General features: G+C 39.7%; 1 protein-coding gene across 4 annotated transcripts in view; it reads right to left on the reverse strand.

The window, feature by feature from the left end:
- Positions 1-19,231, reverse strand: part of VCAN (versican) — a 114,506-nt gene that overhangs the window by 87,628 nt on the left and 7,647 nt on the right. For all 4 annotated transcript variants that reach the window (XM_082074479.1, XM_082074476.1, XM_082074477.1 and 1 more), the window contains exon 3: positions 8,417-8,788. In XM_082074479.1, the coding sequence (XP_081930605.1) occupies positions 8,417-8,788 (372 nt within the window). The remainder of the gene's footprint in view (positions 1-8,416; positions 8,789-19,231) is intronic.

Here is a 19,231-nt window from a genome sequence, read left to right on the forward strand (position 1 = left end):
ACATAAAAGAGCCTCCAAGATGAATGGGGAGCAGGACATCGGTATGTATAAGCCTGTGCAACAGCTGCAATAATTAGAAGACCCCCTGGGGCTAAGAAGATTAAAGTGCAGGACTTTCATTGTTTCAGTTAGACAGAGAGAGAGGGGCAAAGCCCATTGTCCGAGTTTTTGCACTTTAAAACATTTGTAAAGGATTTTTTTTTCCCCTTTGTCTATTTCCTCTCTGAAAGAAAAAGCAAGAAAGGAGTTGTCCTAGGAACAAAAAAAGCAACTAGAAAACAGACTACAGCAGTATAATGTTGTCACTGAACATCTGGCAAACAAAGTCAGTGTAATTACAGGAAGGAGCAGCAGTGTCTGCAAGAAAGAGCACTCACAGGAAAGTAATTTGTAGCATCCAAAATTCACTTCTGTCTGAGCAAGAAATAATGTATTCTAATCATTTATCTCTGTCTTAGACCAGAAAACAAAAACATTAGGCATTTCATGTTTAACAAACTAAGATGTACACAGGTAAGAACCTGGTTCTGCAATTTCACACTTTTTGGTTGCAACTTTGCCTTATTATTTGCTAGGTATCGTGCATCAAAACCTTGTGGAACTGCAAGGGAAGGGCTCCTAATACAGATAATAAATAGCAGTTCACTTTCACTAGTGAGCTCACACTGCTGCAACATGCAGTTTTGGAGTCACATGAAGCCCAAGTTTCAGAAGTTGTCTTGCACAGCAAAGTATATCTAAAGAGTAAAGACTATGATGGTGGTGGTGGTTATTCTGTTTATTTTTATGTTCAAACCTTAGCCACTGTGGTGTAGACCCCTGAAATAACCCGCAATCCACTGCCAAAGCTACCAAACAGTTTGGTGATCCTCCTAGCCTTTAGTGCAGAAGACCATTTACATCACAAACACACAACAAAACAGAGGTTACAGGACCAAGCACTGTATGAAAGGAAGGAATAGGGCAGCATTTTCAGTTTCCTGCATGAATAATTCATTTGCATTCCCCATTCGAGGTTTTGCACCCATCTCCCGATTCCAAGTTAGGCTTTGGCAACCTGGGAAGAACAGGCTCACCTTGTATGAGCAGGACCTCCTTTGCTCAGGCAAGTTGTCACCATGGGGAGAGAAAGTGCATTTCAACCCCTCTGCTTTATCAGCCCCACTGCCTCCTGCTCTACCCGGACAGGGACTTCTTCACTAACTCACACGTTGCTTCTCCCTGCAAAATCTTTGCATCTGTATCCACAAAGCAACGCAGTTGTATGCAAGTGTACGCAAGCTCCTCTGACCAAGTTGGTCCAGATAAGGAAAGTGATTGATGCTGAGCTTTACCTGTATTTTCCACAGGGGGAGGATTTCTTTACATCTCTATTAATTTCTGAGTACACAGAGGTATCAGTTGCCCCACTCCATTTATTCTGCACTTACTAGGTCGCACAAGAGTTCGTGAAGGTCAAGGCACTGCTATTTAAATTAAAATTAATTAAAAAAAAAAAATACGCAGCGTCTCAGAAATGTCCTCATACGGGGGGAGTGACCAACATCCTAACACCAGTCTAGCCATTAGTACTGGCCTCTGCTCTTCCATAGAATCATTTTGGTTAGAAAAGACCTTTAAGATCATTGAGTCCAACCGTCAGCCTAACGCTGTAAAGTCCACCCTCCTACATGTGAAGGTGTGTCTGGGATCAAAGCTCTCCCACCGAACGTCCTACATCCAGCCTGATACAGGAACCCCATCATCCTGCCCATCAGGGGCCATGTTCGCAGTCCCTACGTGATGGACATGGCAGCTTGATCAGAACATTTGCTCCCCTCTTCCTGTCATGCATTGCGTGTAGACCCTGGGTCCTTCTCACTGAGGAACAGATTTCCCTCTCTCATCCTTTGATGGCTGCTACCCATTGTGCTCTTTCGTTCCCAGCTACAGAAGTCAGAGATTCCTTGGGATCCATGATGCGGGAGAGTAAAATACAAGCTTAAAAATGCAGCAGCCCATGTTAATTTAGTTAGAAAGGAAGCACGGAAGTTCAACATCAAGAGGCGGTAGGGTTTTGAGACAGATAAGTCTAAAAGATTAAATAAAAGCATCTCTTCAAATGCTATACTTAAGAGATAATGAAGGGGAGTTCTGGCTGTAGAGAGAATAAATCAATTACGTTGTCAACACACAATCTCCCAGGGCTAACAGCACAATTGAGTGGCAGCATTCCCACATTGGAAACGACTCCCATTTGTTATCATTATAATGCCTGCAAGAAAGATTTTGCATAAAAATGAAAATGTGAATTACCATCCTCCCTGCTTCTCTAATTGCTACTTCTTTAAGCCCAGGATTTTCTTCACTGGCTTTTTAAAAACAAAACAAAGTAAAACTAAAAAGACTAAAAAAGTCTCCCAGACTTGCAGCAGATTTAAACCAAAGCTACCAAAATGAGCCCCATGAAAACAGTGGTCTCCCAAAACATCAGTAAGACAAGGATAAAGTGCTGTCACTGTTGGTAAAAAACATTCTCCAACAAGATATTTAAAAAGAGCAACAATACTAGAAGCATCCCATTTGCCACTTTGATCCTTTAACAAGGAGGATTAAAAAAAACATTCAAATTAGTGGTTGGTTCCGATTTTTTCTTCTTGATTGCACAGGGTCATACATGTTATTTTTTATGGCCCAATATGATAGCACCACACAAAATAAGAATTTCATTAAATATTCATTGTTCCAGAATGAAGAGTACTGTTACATTGCATTCTAAGGTCAGCTCTTTACAAGGTGTCTCAAAGCTCTTTCATACAATGGATTTTGTTATAACTATAGAGAAAACATAAATATGGACATAGAGAGGTACAGCAATACTTTTATACAATCCTTTCTGTGATTCAACTCACCGAAGTTTGTTTTGCCTAAAGGTTAGAAGTCTAGTCTAAACCAGCCATCTAAATCTCTGTATTTGCTGATCAGGGATATGGACTGCCAGAGACCTCACCTTGACCAAGCGACTTATCAGAGAGGACCTGAAGTTAGCACAAGCCTGCCTGTTTAGCTTAGACTAGGCACACAAGCTTAAATCGTCAATGGTGAAATAAATCCCACCCTGACTCCAGGCTTCCTGATTTCAGACCTGGTGTCCAAGCCAAGTTTGTGGAACTGCATTCAGTGAACTATTAGCAGGCAAGGGAACACTTGGGGATGATCTTCAGGAGGCATTACCTGCTGGTCATCAACCTCCACCTTGTTCCCGAATGTCTCTACTGGGATACAGCAAAAACCCACCGGCACCTAAAATCAACTTAAAGTGGGAAGGAAGTGGCAGCTCAGTGTTAGCTGCTGAGAAAGGAAAAAATATCTCTAAGTATCTGAAAGCTCCCGAGACCTGACATTTTCAGACAACAGTGGCAAGGGAACAACTGAAAATGAAGACAAAATAACATTAAGCATTCAAAAACTGTGAGGCCAAGGACTCCTAACATGAGATGGTTTGACTTATGGGTTTAATAACATCACAAGGGTCAGAAGAAAAGCTCAAAACACTGTAGGAAGATGAAATTACAAGAGCCAGAAAAGGAAGAGTAAAGCGAAAATTTTAGGGGGACATACAGAGAGGGCAGAAAAGAGAAGGAAGGAAAATGGATATTAGTGGAAGGAAAAATGAATATTAGTGATGTGCTCTATGTATTTCTCTTGTAAAAGAAATTGAAGCACGTAACACTGTAACACTGTTAGATCAGTTTTGAACACAAAATATCACTGTCTGAGAGGTCTGTGTAATTAGAGCAGCAGCCAGTGTGCAAGGAAAGCATTTCCCACAATTAGTAACAGGAAAGGAGGTATCTAGTGTGACAGAACTGCGCACCAGCCTGCAGACCTGCCGGCGCTGGTGCTGTCCCCCACCCCAAGGACAGCTCTGTGGTTGTGATTAACGAGCTGAACAGCATCTGGCTGCCCCAAAACTTCCTGTGTGGGCTAAAATTAAGTGTTTCAGTCCTCTCTTTTTACACTTTCACCAGCAGTAAAATTAAAATAGTAACATATAGCGTACAGTTCAACCTAACCCCTCTGATCTTAGAGATGACATATATGATAACTTATGTGAATGGGTGCTCCCAATTGATTTCAGGATTAATAAGGGCATGTAGCACAGCACGTAACATGGTTAATTGCAATACCAAAGGAACTAGATCAAGTGACCCAGTGTGTCCTTCTAGTTCTTACAGTGCTATGACTTTCCCAGGTCAGATCCCCAGGACTGCACACAGTCACATCACACCATTTAGAAACATGAATGCAACCACCCCTGGGTAAAAACAAGGCAGGTCAGACTTAGCTTTAATCTGAGCAGTTAAAACAGAGTATGGATCAAATTATTTCACCTCTATCACAAGCTTATGATGCACACACAGTTAAGAACTGCTCAGCAGATACAAAGTACCAGGTTAAGCCACAGTGTCTTGGTGATGCCTCTGAGCTTCCAGCAAACAGAACATAAGCAGCTATTGATACCTAAGTATTGGGCATAGGTTGTGCCTATAACCAAAGCAAAGGAAAAGCACAGAATCATGGCAGTCTCCAAGGCCCCGACGTTCTTTAGAAAGATTTTTACCTGTCAAAATAGGATGCGGTAGAGAAAAAGGCAACATGAGTGATCAGACATGCATATCTTCCTTGTGATTAATGACTAACTTAACCAGCTGTGTTTAACTGGTGGCTGAACTGGGATTCCAACTGTGGATATTAAAATTTTACATACATTTAAAAAAAAAATAATAATGTGCAGGATTGCCTAACATAAAGCTATAGCATCTGACTCAAGAAATCCATGGGTGACAAGTGTCTGACAGCAACAAAGAACACAGGGAAAACAGTTACGTTTGCCCTTTGGTATCAGCTATTGCTGCTTTCATTGGAACAGGGCACTGGGACACACAGACTTCTGTCTGAAATGGTACAGAACTTGTTTGGCTTAATTTGCGAGGAATTTAAATTACACAACAGTTGATTATATTAAAAACAAAATCTACTCAGACACTATATAAATAATCCTATGGCAAGGTAGGATTTGATGCTGAAGTATTTTGAGCCAAAGCACTGAAATACAGGTTTGTCGCAGTCAAGAAGGCAGTTTTGTATTTACTTCCGATCTTCTTGGTAAAGGTAATATTTGTACTGTTAATAGCATATAAATCTGACTTTTCTGAACTTCATAAGTTCATTTGGCAACTAAAAATAGCAAATTAACTGCACAACTGTCTGTTGTGATAGCCACACACACAAAAAAAATAGATGCACAATTCTGTAGACAGCCTTGGTCCTGAGACTCAGACAAGAAAAACTGGCATTACAAGTTTTACTGTTTATTTTGGTGACTAATATCAGCTGTTCAGCTTGTACAGTTTAATCTGGGAAAAATTACATGCTACAGAGAAAATTATTCTTAGAAATCCAGTTTTCCATTCACAATACATTCTATCACTGGTAAAATACATCCATTCGATGCACAATGGGTTCAACAGCAGATTTTATATTCTTAACATACCTAAATGAAACAAGAGGAATAGCAATTATAGCCATTTTTTCCTTATTCTAGTTAGCTCCCCTAGTTATCTATTATCTTACTTGTAATGGCTCATTTGAAAAACAAACAGCACAGCTGTCTAAGCTTATCTACTTGGCTTCTTTGGTGCTGGAATGTGCTTTTTGTTTTAAAGTTTCAAACGGGGGAATGTCCCTCATTTTCAACTGGAAAACCTGGAAATAGTTAGAACTCAAGTCCTCTATTGGTTTAAAAATACCCAAACAAACCTCATAAAGGTAACATCATAACAAAATAGCAATGTCACCTACTTCAGCAGAATGATGCAGATAAGCTTTGGCCCACTTCATTTGGTCACTTCTGAGACATTCATTAAATTAGACTTAAGGCACATAACAGTGTTGGCACTTCAAGAAACACATGAATGTTGCTTTTTGAAGCACTAGTAACATTTCTTCCCACACCTAAATTGACACACACAGGGAATTCTGCAGAAGTTTCCTGTCTTTATTAAAGTTATCCTGTTTCAATTTAGAGCTAAGGTATATGATCAATCAAATACTACCCAAGCCAGAGTTATTGCTTTTCATGCATACTTTTAATCCACTGAAATGCTAAAGCAACACATGCCTGCTCAGGCCTCGCAAAAGAAGTGCTACACAAATCCACGTTACATTTCATTTGTGATGAGCATAAAATGTACAGAATAGCCAAACTTGTGAAAATTTCACCAGGACTTCACAGGATGCTCTGCAAGAGCCCCGCTCCCGGCTGGGAGAGCTGACCGGGGCACAGTGCTGAACCACCACAGCCCTCAGCTCTGGAATCACCGCAGTTAACGAGGAAAGATGTCCCTACACCACACTAAGGACAGGCGGAGAAGAACGCACAAAGAGGGTATATAGAAGATCACGTCTCTCCAATTGTTATCGCTTTGGGGTACAGATTCAAAAAGACAACATAAAGCAACAAATTACATTTGGGACTAATATTTTTTTTTTAAATAAAAGCTGAAATCACAAAACAAAAGTGCATTACTGAAATGACGGCAGAAGATTTCAGCAGCGACATTTGCATGAGAGCTTTATGAGTCTGATAAATGTTATTTGTTTACTTAATGTAGAGAACGGAGTGCACAAAGGACAATCTAAAAATGGTGTTTTCCATTTGGGTCAAGATCTGGCTTTTTCCACTCCTGAAATTTTGACACTAAAACAATCATGGAAAAGAACAGTTGCAGAAATAAAATGGAGTGTGTGAGACTTTATTTCAACTTAAAAAAATAACCCAATCAGTTCATCTCATTGCAGAGTTTTGCAGGAGCACTAACTACAGAAGCTGAAACATTGCCATAAATCATCAGATATTTTATTGTCGTAAACATTTGCTGCTCCTAGATATAGATATGTAGTCAAGGGAGCACTTGAAAAGAAATAAAGAATGTCAGGTACACTAGTTACTGAAAAGTAATGTTCAAACCAAGATTTCTTTTGCTTTTGCCATTAGGACTGAGCAGTTCATGAAGTTATACAGACATTAATGGTTACACTGATTTATTGTATTTCCAAATGAGGACCACATCTTCAAAACCTTTCACTGAATCAATGCCAAAAGACTGTTCAAGTTGGGTTAAACATATTGGAAGAACAATGCAGTATTAAGCTCACCAAAAAAAAAAAAAAAAAAATCTTAGCCAAATCCATAATTTCCAGCAGCAGATATTAATGTTTGTTTTGGGATTCAGTCATCTGAGTAAATACTGAACTTTCAAAAACCACCTAAGTGCAAAGGAGTGTAAGGCAGAGTCCAAACTAAGGCTCATGCAAGCCGGTACATCCCCACAGCACAGTGTTGTTCTAAGCATGCAGAGTACTTTGGGTCCAGAATTCGTATTCACGTGGCACAGAGCCTGGGCTGGTGCCTCCTGCCTTTCAGCACAGCTTGTTAGCTCAGGCTCTGCGCCAAACTGACAGGGCTACACAACACCAGGCTCTGGAGCCGTCTCTATGCTGTACTTACCATGCTGTATAAGCAGGAGAATAACACCTATAGATCAGATGCTTCGTATACCACATATATGCTTTTGAAAGTCCTGTCTCTTCCATCTCTTTACATGTACACTTCTCCCTCCTGAAAGTTTCGGAGATTATTTCCTTATAGTGATGGCAAGCAAACTCTTTGCCCTGGATCCTCCACATGGAAGAACATTAAGCAGCCATTTCCCTACTTGTTTCCCTGCAGCTTATGCCATGTGGTTTTCCTCCTACCTACCCAACCTCTATTATTGGGACAAAGAAACGCTTCCACTGCACTTGATCACAGAAAGTGTGGCTCCCAGTTTTGTTGGCACTAGGGTTTTTGTACATCAAATGGCAAGACAGGCCAACCACAGCTCCAGTAGCAAGGCAGTTGTTTCCTTTCCTCCTACACAAACAATTAAAAAGAGACTTCTTCTGCCTGCCAAGTCTGCCTTCTTGTAAGGACATTGACATTTTCAGACAGATGTATTAATACAATATGTATCATGTTTCAAAAGGCCTGGTTTGAGAAAACTTTAAAAAAAAAAAAATTAAAAGAAAGAGCATGTCTTGAAAAACACACAAACTAAACTGAAGTATCAAACTAGTTTGGGAATAAGCAAACAGCATTTGTTCCAGGAATCAAAAATATCCTCCCCAAAGGTGTGAGAAGTTAGAGGGCTACAGATTGGAAACAGTTCATGAAAATAAATAAAGCAAAGAGGCTGGAAAGAGTGAACAGTTAAGGAAGGGTAAAATGCTAAATATGCTCCTTTAAATTATCTTTAGTTATATGTTTATTACTAAATTTAACTGTTTTAACTGGAACCACCGTTGACCACAAATGAAATGGATAAATCCTTACCCTGAACAGCCAGCGATACAATGCCCTGTGTGTCCTCAACTCCGTACATGACATCGCAGCGATACACCCCTGCGTCACTGGCACGCAGCTTGGAGAACGTCAGCGAAGCGTCTCCAGTCTCCTCTGAATGGGTCGGAACAGACACTCTGTCTTTGTAGCTTTGACCTATTTTGATGTTGCCGTTTTGGGCCACCAGCACTGTGGTTTCTTTCGCATCTTTTCCACTTTTGTCCAGTTCAACCTTTGACCATTTGATTCGAAGATACTCAGCTGCATAGCTGGAGGCTATAGTGGGTGTGGTTGAAAAGAAGCATGGCAGGACTGAAGTTCCAGAGAGGGAACCCTTTACCAGGGTTTTTTTTTCTGCTTTAACTAAAAAAAGGGGAGAGATGGGGAGAGAAAGAAGAAATCACATTAGTGGAACAGCAAAACTGGAAACAGATACACTTCATTGTTATTTAATGATTCACAGACATGCAAGACCTGAAATCCATGAACCTTAACTGATGTGTAACAGGACTGATTAGCATAAGCTTAAAAAAGTTGGCACCAATATGCTCAGCTGCTGATGGAGCCCTTTTCCATTTGGGCCGCTTTAATTCACTACTCCCTGACTCGTTTTCTCTGTTTGTTATAGTCACCAATTCCTTGACCTTCTTCAGAAACTGTTATGAAATTTTAAATGATAGATGAACTGTAAGAGCTATGCTTTTTTTACTTCAGAGGAGGAAGATCACTGTAAGCAAAAGACGGCAAGTCACCTCATATCTACTGATGTGGCCAAAAGCATGCACACAGGTGAGCTACCAATGTTTACACCTAGCCGTACCTCACAGTAGCTTGTTCATTGCTCCTGTCCTAAGAGCAAAACATAGTGCACGACTTTGCATACATGACATCCCTTACTCCATTATTCTTTCAAGGGTTAACTGTTTTTGTTGCATACCTGCTGAAACAAAAGCCTTTCTGGTGAGACTCCCCTAAATAGTCATTCTTTTAGAAGTATTTCCTTGCTGCCTCAGGGACTTTAACACATTGCAGAAATAAAGTATTGCAGGATGTTAAAGCAGAGAAGGAAGTAAAGCACACAGAAAGTCCCTACTTGGCTCAGACTTGACATGATAGGGCCTTTATCATTTTTTATGACATCTCCAGCTGCAAACACTTTACAGTGCAATGCTTCCATCTGACAATATCCTGAGGGGAAAGTTGACTACTGTTCATTCAACCTACACACAGCAACTGTCTGAAGAGAGGATTTCTGTTAGATTTATTTTTCATGTGATGTTATTTCACCATAAATAATGGATTAATGAAGATTAAAAGCTGAATGCGCAACAGTATCTATCTTACCTCTTTCACTGTCCCGCACTCTAACATTTTTGAAATGTGGAACATGCTGATCATTAATTTGAAACGAGCTAGGATTCATCAAATTTGGAAATATAAAAACTTCAAACAGTAGCCACCAAAAGAATGATACATGAAATATGAGACACCAGCACATGAAAATTATTTAGCTATTTATCTATCATCAAAAATATCATGTCTCCGTAAGGAGGAGAAGATTTGGGGGAAAATAAAAAAAAAAGGGGGGGGGGAAATTGCTCATTAAGTTGATTATTTTTAACAGAGATAGATGGCTTTATACGGCATAAAGTATTAATAGTATTATCTAAACAGGTACAACACAAGAATCTTCAGCTTGGTAGCCAAGCATTTTCATAGAATTGTTGAATGGTTTGGGTTGGGAGGAACCTTAAAGACCATCTAGTTCCAACCCCCCGCCATGGGCAGGGGCACCTTCCACTAGACCAGGTTGCTCAGAGCCCCGTCCAGCCTGGGCTTGATCACTGCCAGGGATGGGGCATCCACAGCTGCCCTGGGCAGCCTGTGCCAGGGCCTCACCACCCTCATTGTGAATATTTTAATAATAAAGCACTAACTAGAAAAAATAACAAAACAAAACAAAGGACTGACCAAGGAAGACCCAGAAGTTTGAAAGGCAATCTTCTGGTCCTTTCCATCCATGTCTACCTAACTAGTAATTCTTGGAAACACAATGCAGGTACACTCAGCAGGACTGTATCAAAACTGATTAGACCAGCTGTTGCTGGTGTGTTGCACCCAAGCTCAGCTGAAAAATTCACATGGAATGGCACTGTCTGAACACATTTACCAGTAAGATGCTCACTCTGCGTTTCAGGCATGTGGTGAGGTTTTCATTCTTCCATTAACAGAGACTGGTGATGACACAATTCACATTTAACAGTCAAATAAAATAATCACTTCACAAACTTTGGGTCTAGACCTAGCAAGATTCTATTTGTGAAACAGGGAAAGACAAAAATCACAGAATGTCAGGGATTGGAAGGAACCTCGAAAGCTCATCCAGTCCAATGCCCCTGTTGGAGAAGAAACACCCAGATGAGGTTACACAGGAAGGTGTCCAAGCGGGTTTGAATGTCTGCAGAGAAGGAGACTCCACAACCTCCCTGGGCAGCCTGGGCCAGGCTCTGACACCCTCACTGAGAAGAAGTTTCTTCTCAAATTTAAGTGGAACCTCTTGTGTTCCAGTTTGTTCCCATTACCCCTTGTCTTACCATTGGTTGTCACCAAGAAGAGCCTGGCTCCATCCTCCTGACACTCACCCTTTATATATTTGTAAACATTAATAGGTCACCCCTCAGTCTCCTCCAAGCTAAAGAGACCCAGCTCCCTCAGCCTTTCAAAACAGGCCTAAAGACTAAAGAATTCACAAGGCTTGAAGAGAAGCCTGTAGAAGTTACTGAAGACTAAAGACTAGCTCAAAAGCTTTGATTACACACACATTTCTTTAGGGGGGGGGGGAAAAAAATCCATTGAGGATATTTTATTTCTTTACTTCCCTAAGGAAATAAAAATTCAGCTCACCTAGAATCAATTTGATTGCTAAAAACTAGAAAGGACCGATTTTATCCTGAAAATGTAAAGTATAGAAACATCACTGCCTTTTATATCACCTTTAGTTTCTTGAAAATTCACTGAGCTACAGTGGGCCAAGGATGAAGAAACAGAATGCTCAGTCCTATCAGCTCTGATGGAATTATTGCCAAATTGCACAGGTGAGAGATTAAAATCAGTCTCAAAATATTTAGCGTTTATTATGATCTCTTGTCATCTCTATAGATTACAGGAACTTCTTAAAAGAAAAATTACCTAGTCATAATTATCCTGACTGACAGAATTTTAATAAACTTTTGAGAACTTTGTTTCTGGTTATGAGTGATCTGGAATATCAGAACTGAACCCTGAGGAAATTTCCTCTCCTTAAAATTTGTGTCTTCACATCAGCAGACTGAAACTCTTGGCAAACAACACATATCATCATGGTATACAAACTAGATCTATCCTAAATTGGGCTACATCCCAGAATACGAGACCATGTAGCTACAAACACACCTGTGTAACTGTAGAAAGCATTAAAAATACTATATAAAAGCACTCTTTGTTATCATGAGAAGAGGGGAGAAGAAAAAGAGGGGAGAAGCTTTTCCCTACTGAAATATATATATATATATATTTAGCACTGAAACATAATATGAAGTTCCTACACCGTTCCAAAAAGTTTGATTTCTTGCAGCAGAATTTAGTGGTCAAAGCATTGATATCTCCTATTAATCCATACAGCCTTTTTGTTCCTTTAGCAGTATTCCTACGCTTATACTGCATGTTGTGTCTCCTTTTCAGACACTATTAATGGTATGAGATAGAATCATAGAATTATTTTGGTTGAAACAGACCTTTAAGATCATCAGGTCCAACCATCAACCTAACACTGTCAAGTCCACCTCTAACCCATGCCCCTGTTTCTTAGAAGGGACATGGCGAGCAAAAATATTAACAAAACATTTTGTAACTGTTTGTAAACTGGAATACAAGCTGAGAAAAGCAAGTATTTCCCAACATTGCTTTATTCTGTATCTCGACCTCACCATGTAGGACCTAGGATACTTGTAACATGGTGTAGTCTTAAACAAGTAGACAGTTTTGAAATGACTAAGCTGGTTGGTGATTAACATAAGCATTTTTTTCTCTTGCTAACTGATACGTATTTGGGGTTTGGACTAGATGACCCTTGAAGGTCCCTTCCAACCCAAACTTTTTTATGATTCTATGATCACTCAACCATAATCTATTTATTGGAAAAATGTATCTAAAATAAAGAAATAAAATACACAGCTAAGGCCAAATCACCTACCCACAAACTTGTATCTTGACAAAACTCCCAGTAATGTCAATAGAAGATTTAGACGAAAAGATAAACCAGAGACAGGCCAAGAACAGCACAATGCAGTCAGATTATGGGTAGACTCAGTAGGCAGTGTGCCTTAGCAGCTGGGTATTTTTGTTGTCTTCCTCTGTTTAAATACTAAATACATCCATCATCACAGTAAGTAGCAGGAAGAGAATGCAGAATGAAAACTTCTGCCTTGTGATGTCCAGACAGGAGACAACCCTGTCAGGTTTAACTTACTGGATAGGATTTTGCCACATTTTATAATTGTCTATTTTTCTTCAGAACTAAAGCTATGTCTATGCATTTGTGTCAGTTTATCATGGGAATGATGGCATGTAGCACACTCTTTCTTAAAATAAATAAATAAATAAATAAATAAATAAATAAATAAATAAATAAATAAATAGATAAATAAATAGATAAATAAATCCACCTTCCCTTTTTGTGCTTTTTTCCACCAGCAAAACTCCCAAAGACACATAGCCTGGTATCTTCCTTTGAAAGTGGGAGACAAATTTTAGAAGAACTTCTTGCTTGAGAAGAATGCCTCTTTCCCTAGAATTTTTACATTTTTTGTGTTGCAAATATTACAAAGCTCTTAAAATAGAAATCTAGAGAGAAAATTTTAAAAAACCACACAGAATTCTGACTTTTTGTATTACATTAGCCAGACCCATAGGTCTGTAATGGACAAGAAGTCTGAAGCTAAGAATTCCCTATATTAAGTGACACTGCTTAGAGGTGTAATTTTGCTATGTAATTAAGCTTAACTGAACAGAATGTTGCTACTGAGTATGTAGACAAAAACCACATGCTTAAAGAGTAAAAGATTCTATTTATTTTAAGCCAAATTTATGAGATAAAAAAAAAAAGAATGTTATTTTTCAGTTCATCAGCCACCTGCCTAGATACATGGTGTACTGCCCTGTCTACCAGCAACAATAGAAAGGATCAATGAAATTATGTATTCTGTTGATGTGACTACTAACACCAAGTTTAAGAGTAGTCTTCTCATTAACCATAAATCCTTTAATGAAGATAATTATAAACTAAAATTAATGCACCGCTTACACAAACTTGTCTGAAAGTTTGACGGCAGAGGTAACACACTGAGACTCAACAAAACCCCTCACTGAGTTCTTTACCAAGTGATTTATGGTCTGAGCAAGTGAAACAGAGAAGGAGGCACAGAATGAAGAAGAACCAACTACTTTCATATTGTGGAAGAAACTCACAGGAAGCCAGACAAATGTAAATCTCATCTACAGAACTCAACATAACATATGAAGACTTCACAGGCATACACAAATCTATGGTATAGCACATGTAATGGTCCTGGTTTTGTTAAAAACAAGACTAATTCTCTTTTAGTAAATTTTCCTTTCAGCTAAATTCTTCTAAGTGCCTTCCAAGTAACTGCACTTTTCTGAATTTTTGCCTGCGTATTTTCGGACACTGTGCTATGAAAGCTGATAAGATGACTGGTGGAATGCAGAAGAAGCTCATGTTTAGATTTATTACTATGATAACCAAGGTTAACTGATAATGACACCCATTTGCAAGGAGGGGTGGACAGGACAGGTGACTAAAACTGACCAGCTGAGTATTCCATCCCTTCCATGTGATACTTCATATAAAAGTGGGAGACCATGAGGGTCTTGCTCTCTTCAACCATGGCCAGTATCTAGAGAGGACCCTGCCTGTCTGCCTGCAACCTGAGGCCCTGCATCCCTGAATCCAGTTTCTGGTTTGCTGTGAAGTCCTGCCCAGGACTTCTGGGTGCCTGCCCTGCAGCTGCTGGAGGCATGCCAGGAGGGACAAAGTTGCTACCCGGGACAATCAAGATTGGTTCTGTATATTTTGTATATTTTCTCTATTAATTAGTAGCATTAGTAAAGCCTTTAAAACCTTTCTAACTTGAAGTCTCTCTTCCTTTTTCCTCTTTATCATCTTCCCAATCAGGAGAGGGTGGGGGAGAGATTAACGGAGAACATCTGCCATGGTTTATTGTCACCTTACATTAAACCTTGACAGAACATAAACACAAGGGAATGGCAGGAAAATGTGCCAGGGAAGGTTCAGGCTGGACATTTGGAAAAGGTTCTTCACCCAGAGGGTGGTGGAGCACTGGAACAGGCTCCCCAGAGAGGTGTCACAGCCCCAAGCCTGACAGTGTTCAAGAAGAGACTGGAGAACACCCTCAGACACACAGAGTGAACTGTGGGGTTGTCCTGTGAAAGGTCAGGAGCTGGACTCGGTGATCCGTGTAGGCCCTTTCCAACTCAAGAAATTCTGTGATTCTATGTTTTAAACTAGCATATTACTTGTATACCTTCGAAAGAACATATCACATATGATAACCTAGAGTTTTCCTACTGTCTTCTGGATTACAGGGCTTTCAAGAAAGCACAGTCACTCATGGCATGACAAATAGAAGCTTAAAATGGATAATATAAACTCCAACTTTACTCATAATCAGAATCCAGCTTATAAACTAAAATATCCCAACACCAGCTAGCTCAAAGTGAGTAAATGCCACACTAGCAGTAGGCGTAAACCTTGCTCGTGAACTTCTGTCATTAATCCTTCACAAGAACCAGAGCAAACAGCAAAGGTCTCACAGAGGGGCACTCTCGTGACCCCAGAACCTCACACCATATTTCCTGCTGCCTTCCTGACACACATCTTCCAAGAATGTAAAGTCTTAAAGAACCCATGCAAGACCATTCTCAATTTGCCCTCAAAGGAAAAATACTTTTGTTGCTACATGAAATCTAATGAGAGTGCCAGGGAAACACGCTAGGTATTTATGAATGTGACCATTCACAAAGATGAGAACGGAAGAGAGAACAAAGATGGGAATAATCATTAGTGGTGAATGCATAAAACTCTGGATGCTTATAACTTGCTGTGTTCTGTATTAAGCTTCAGTTTTGTTATGACTTAATACTAAGACTCACAGATTCCAGGATTTACACTTTAAAAATAACTGCTGATTTTCACAACTTTCCCATCAAACTCTTGAAAGAAAAAATGTAAACTTGTAAAATTTTGCCTGAAAGCTTTTTAAAGGAAATATTGCAATGCATCATATTGAAGTGGCTATTTACCTAAATTTAATTAAGTCACATGGAGTGATCCAATCCATTGTGGGAATGGAAGGACAGGAATTCGTGTTTCATGAAAGATTTCAAGGCTTCAATTTATATTCAAATTCAGTATTTAAAAAGAAAAAGTGAAAACTTAAGATTCCTAACTCTAAAAACAAAATGTATCTCTGCATTTTGAAGAGTATTTTTAAACAAAAAAACAGCTCTACTTGTAAACACTGTCTTGTAATAATAATCCTCAAATGTGTTGTTATACCAACTGACTGGCATTTCTACAAAACAGAAAGATATGAGTTGATCTCATAGACTCTATTGGATCAGTTCATGAAATAGAAAAAGTTTTGCATCTTTGTCTTCTTCACCATGGCCATACTTTGAACATGTTTAAGAGCCTCTGTGGGAAAAGAAGGGCCCACAACTTCAAAAATAAAACCCCCGAAGTTCACAGTGCATTCTAAAGACATAAGGGTGTTTTTTTTTTAATTCCTTCCGAAAGATTTAGGCAAATAAGGACCAGTCAGAACCTGGTCTATATTCCTGAGAAGCCCTTACCAGAACACCCATACAAAACTTGTTTAAGTACTAAAAATTCTACTCTGGATTCTACTCTGGAGAAAAAACAAACCATTGATAAAAGGTGGAGTAAGTCAGAGGACATCTAAAGGTGCTATCCCATGTTTTACCACTTCAAGGACCCATCCCACTCCTCCCCACTTCCAGTGATGCAATCCCAGTCTCCCAGTTCTGCCAGCACCAGCATTTGCAGAAGGTAGCAAGTCAGATCAATGGTCTAATCCAGTGGAAAAATAACCTACAAGAAATGCCATATGCTCTTTCAAACAATTTACCTGATTCAGCTGGCCTCATATCCACATAAATCACAGAATCACACAATGTCAGGGATTGGAAGGGACCTCAAAAGTTCATCCAGTCCAATCCCCCTGCCGGAGCAGGAACACTTAGATGAGGTTACACAGGAAGGTGTCCAGTCAGGTTTTGAATGTGTCAGCACAAAGAAAAGCACAAGAACTAGCATCAGAGAACAGAAAAGGTGCAGAACAGTTCCAGCTAGTGTTAAAATGTATGTGTGATTAGATTGATCATGAACTATGCCCTAAGCAAACATGAATAGACTTTCAACAGATTACAACCGAAATATTAGGTTTGAATTCTTGACAGATTCTTTTGCCTTTCTTATTCTGTCACCTTACATGTTCTCCATCCCAAGGCTGATTTTCAGCTAAAATTTTATCTTTAGACCTCTCCTTGTGTGAGTGATGAATTATCGTTTACCCCACTTTGAAGCTAACTAAATAACAGTAGCAGCTCTTCCTCTATCTTAAAACAGACATTTCTGCCTTAAAGAAAGCTTTAACTTAAAATCATAGAATGGTTTGGTTTGGAAGAGCCTTTCAAAAAATTATCTAGTCCAAACCCCCTGCCATGGGCTGGGACATCTTCCACCCTATCAGATTGCTGAAAGCCTCATCCAGTCTGACTATGGACACTTCCAATGAGGGAGCATCCACAACTTCTCTGGGAGACCTGCTCCAGTGTCTCACTACCCTTACCACAAAAAATTTCTTCTGTATGTTTGATCAAAATCTACTCTATTTCAGTTTAAAACTGTTGTCCCTTGACCTGCTCTGGTAAAAACCTCTTTCCATTTTTCTTATAAGCCCCCTTTAAGTAAGTTATCAAATAAAAACTCACATGTTCACCATGTAGACTGACTTTGCAGTCCATGACCTCTTCTGATGATTGCTTGCTTTGCCTCTCCAAGGGTTTCATATGAACAAATTATTAAATGTCAGCTTACAGACATTTTACTAAGTAACAAAAAAAAAAAAAAAAAAAAACTGGAGGCAGAAAAAAAGCTTGACATTTAATAACCAAATCAGTCTAAGCTTTCCATGAATAAGAAAATGGAAGTTCAGTTTTAGTGGCTTGCCCCCTGCCTGAAGCTTTGAATCTGTTGTCCCTGAAAAGTCTAATCATTCTGGCCTGTTGTATGTCTAATAAAGAATGGAAAAACAAAGCCAGCTTTAAGGGAGAAACGATGGTAGGAAATAGTAAAGGATGGTGCTCCCAACCTGCTTGAGGAAAAAGAAATAAACTTTTAATTGGCTACACTAAGCATAGCAGTCTTTCCTTTATCTTACAGCACTACCTAAAGACTTTGATAGCAATGGTGTGCAAGCTGGGAAAAAAAAAAGGGTACATTTGATCTTCCCAAAGGCTAAAATCAGTTTGAGTTGTTCCTGGAAAGAAAATTTTAAAAATAATAATAATAAAAAAAAATTATAAAACAAACACAAGAACAACAACAACAAAAAATCTTGCTTTGAGGTTTGTGAAAGCTGTTATCCCGATTTTGTGAGTCTGCAGCAGCTGTAGGGGCCTTTCTTTACAAAAAGCTTGAGTCAAACTTTCAAATAACCATGGCAACCACACATGAACACATACTTCAGCATTAGTATGTAATCACTAAGAGAAGTCATAAAGGCGTCTCCTTTCCACCCAAACCAAAGACCGGCAGCTGTCCTGACAGGTCACTGCTCCAGAAGCCAGCAGCCTAGGGACCTGCTACCAGGTTAGCTCGTGGTGTCCTCCACGACAGGGGCTGACAGACAGACTGTCCACTCCAGAGGCAGAAACTGGGGCTGCTGGTTTCCCTTTTACCCCACTTGCACGTGGTACTTTTCAACCTGGATACAGAGAGGGTGTGAGCTGTGACCTGTGGACCCAAAAGTCTGCTGTGGCACGGCATACATGAGCATGTGCATTGGGGTCTAACTGGGGCGTTTGCCAAACCACTGCTCCTGTAGCCCAAAACTTCTTCCATTTCATCCACCACTTCTGCAGCCTGGCTGGGTCCTTCCCCGGAACCTGCTATGATGCTCTTGGCACTGCTCTGCTCCCTCCATGAAGTTCTCATGGAAGAGGTCTGCCCCTCATGAAAATTAGCACCTTCATCAATCCTCACCTCATCTACTGCAAGGAGATCCATAGCGGATCACGGAAAATTAATGTGCAAGACATACCTGGGTCAGAGGTCCAGCATTTCAGAAGCCCAGGTTAGAGAATTAAAATGCATTCTTGAACATTTGGAGAAGGCAATTTATTTTGCTTTACACAATGCGATCCTATGACATTTCCTTTATTGTTACTTTAATTGTAGTAATGGCACTTATAAACCTCAGCAGACACGCATGTAGAAACCTTGTCAAAAATATGCACACCCACCAAGTGTTTTCTTTGTAAATCAGTAAAGCAATGAGAACAAGGAAACAAAGTTAATTACATACTGCAGTAAAAGGAGTGGCAGAGGCAAGACCAGAAACTGAATCTCCTAAGTCTGGGTTGTTTCCTCAGTCTTTGGAAGTACCCTACCAAACGGAAAACTGAAGTGAATTTTAATAAATG

The sequence above is a fragment of the Streptopelia decaocto genome (assembly GCF_964273445.1).
Source record: "Streptopelia decaocto genome assembly, chromosome: Z".
Lineage (NCBI taxonomy): Eukaryota > Metazoa > Chordata > Aves > Columbiformes > Columbidae > Streptopelia > Streptopelia decaocto.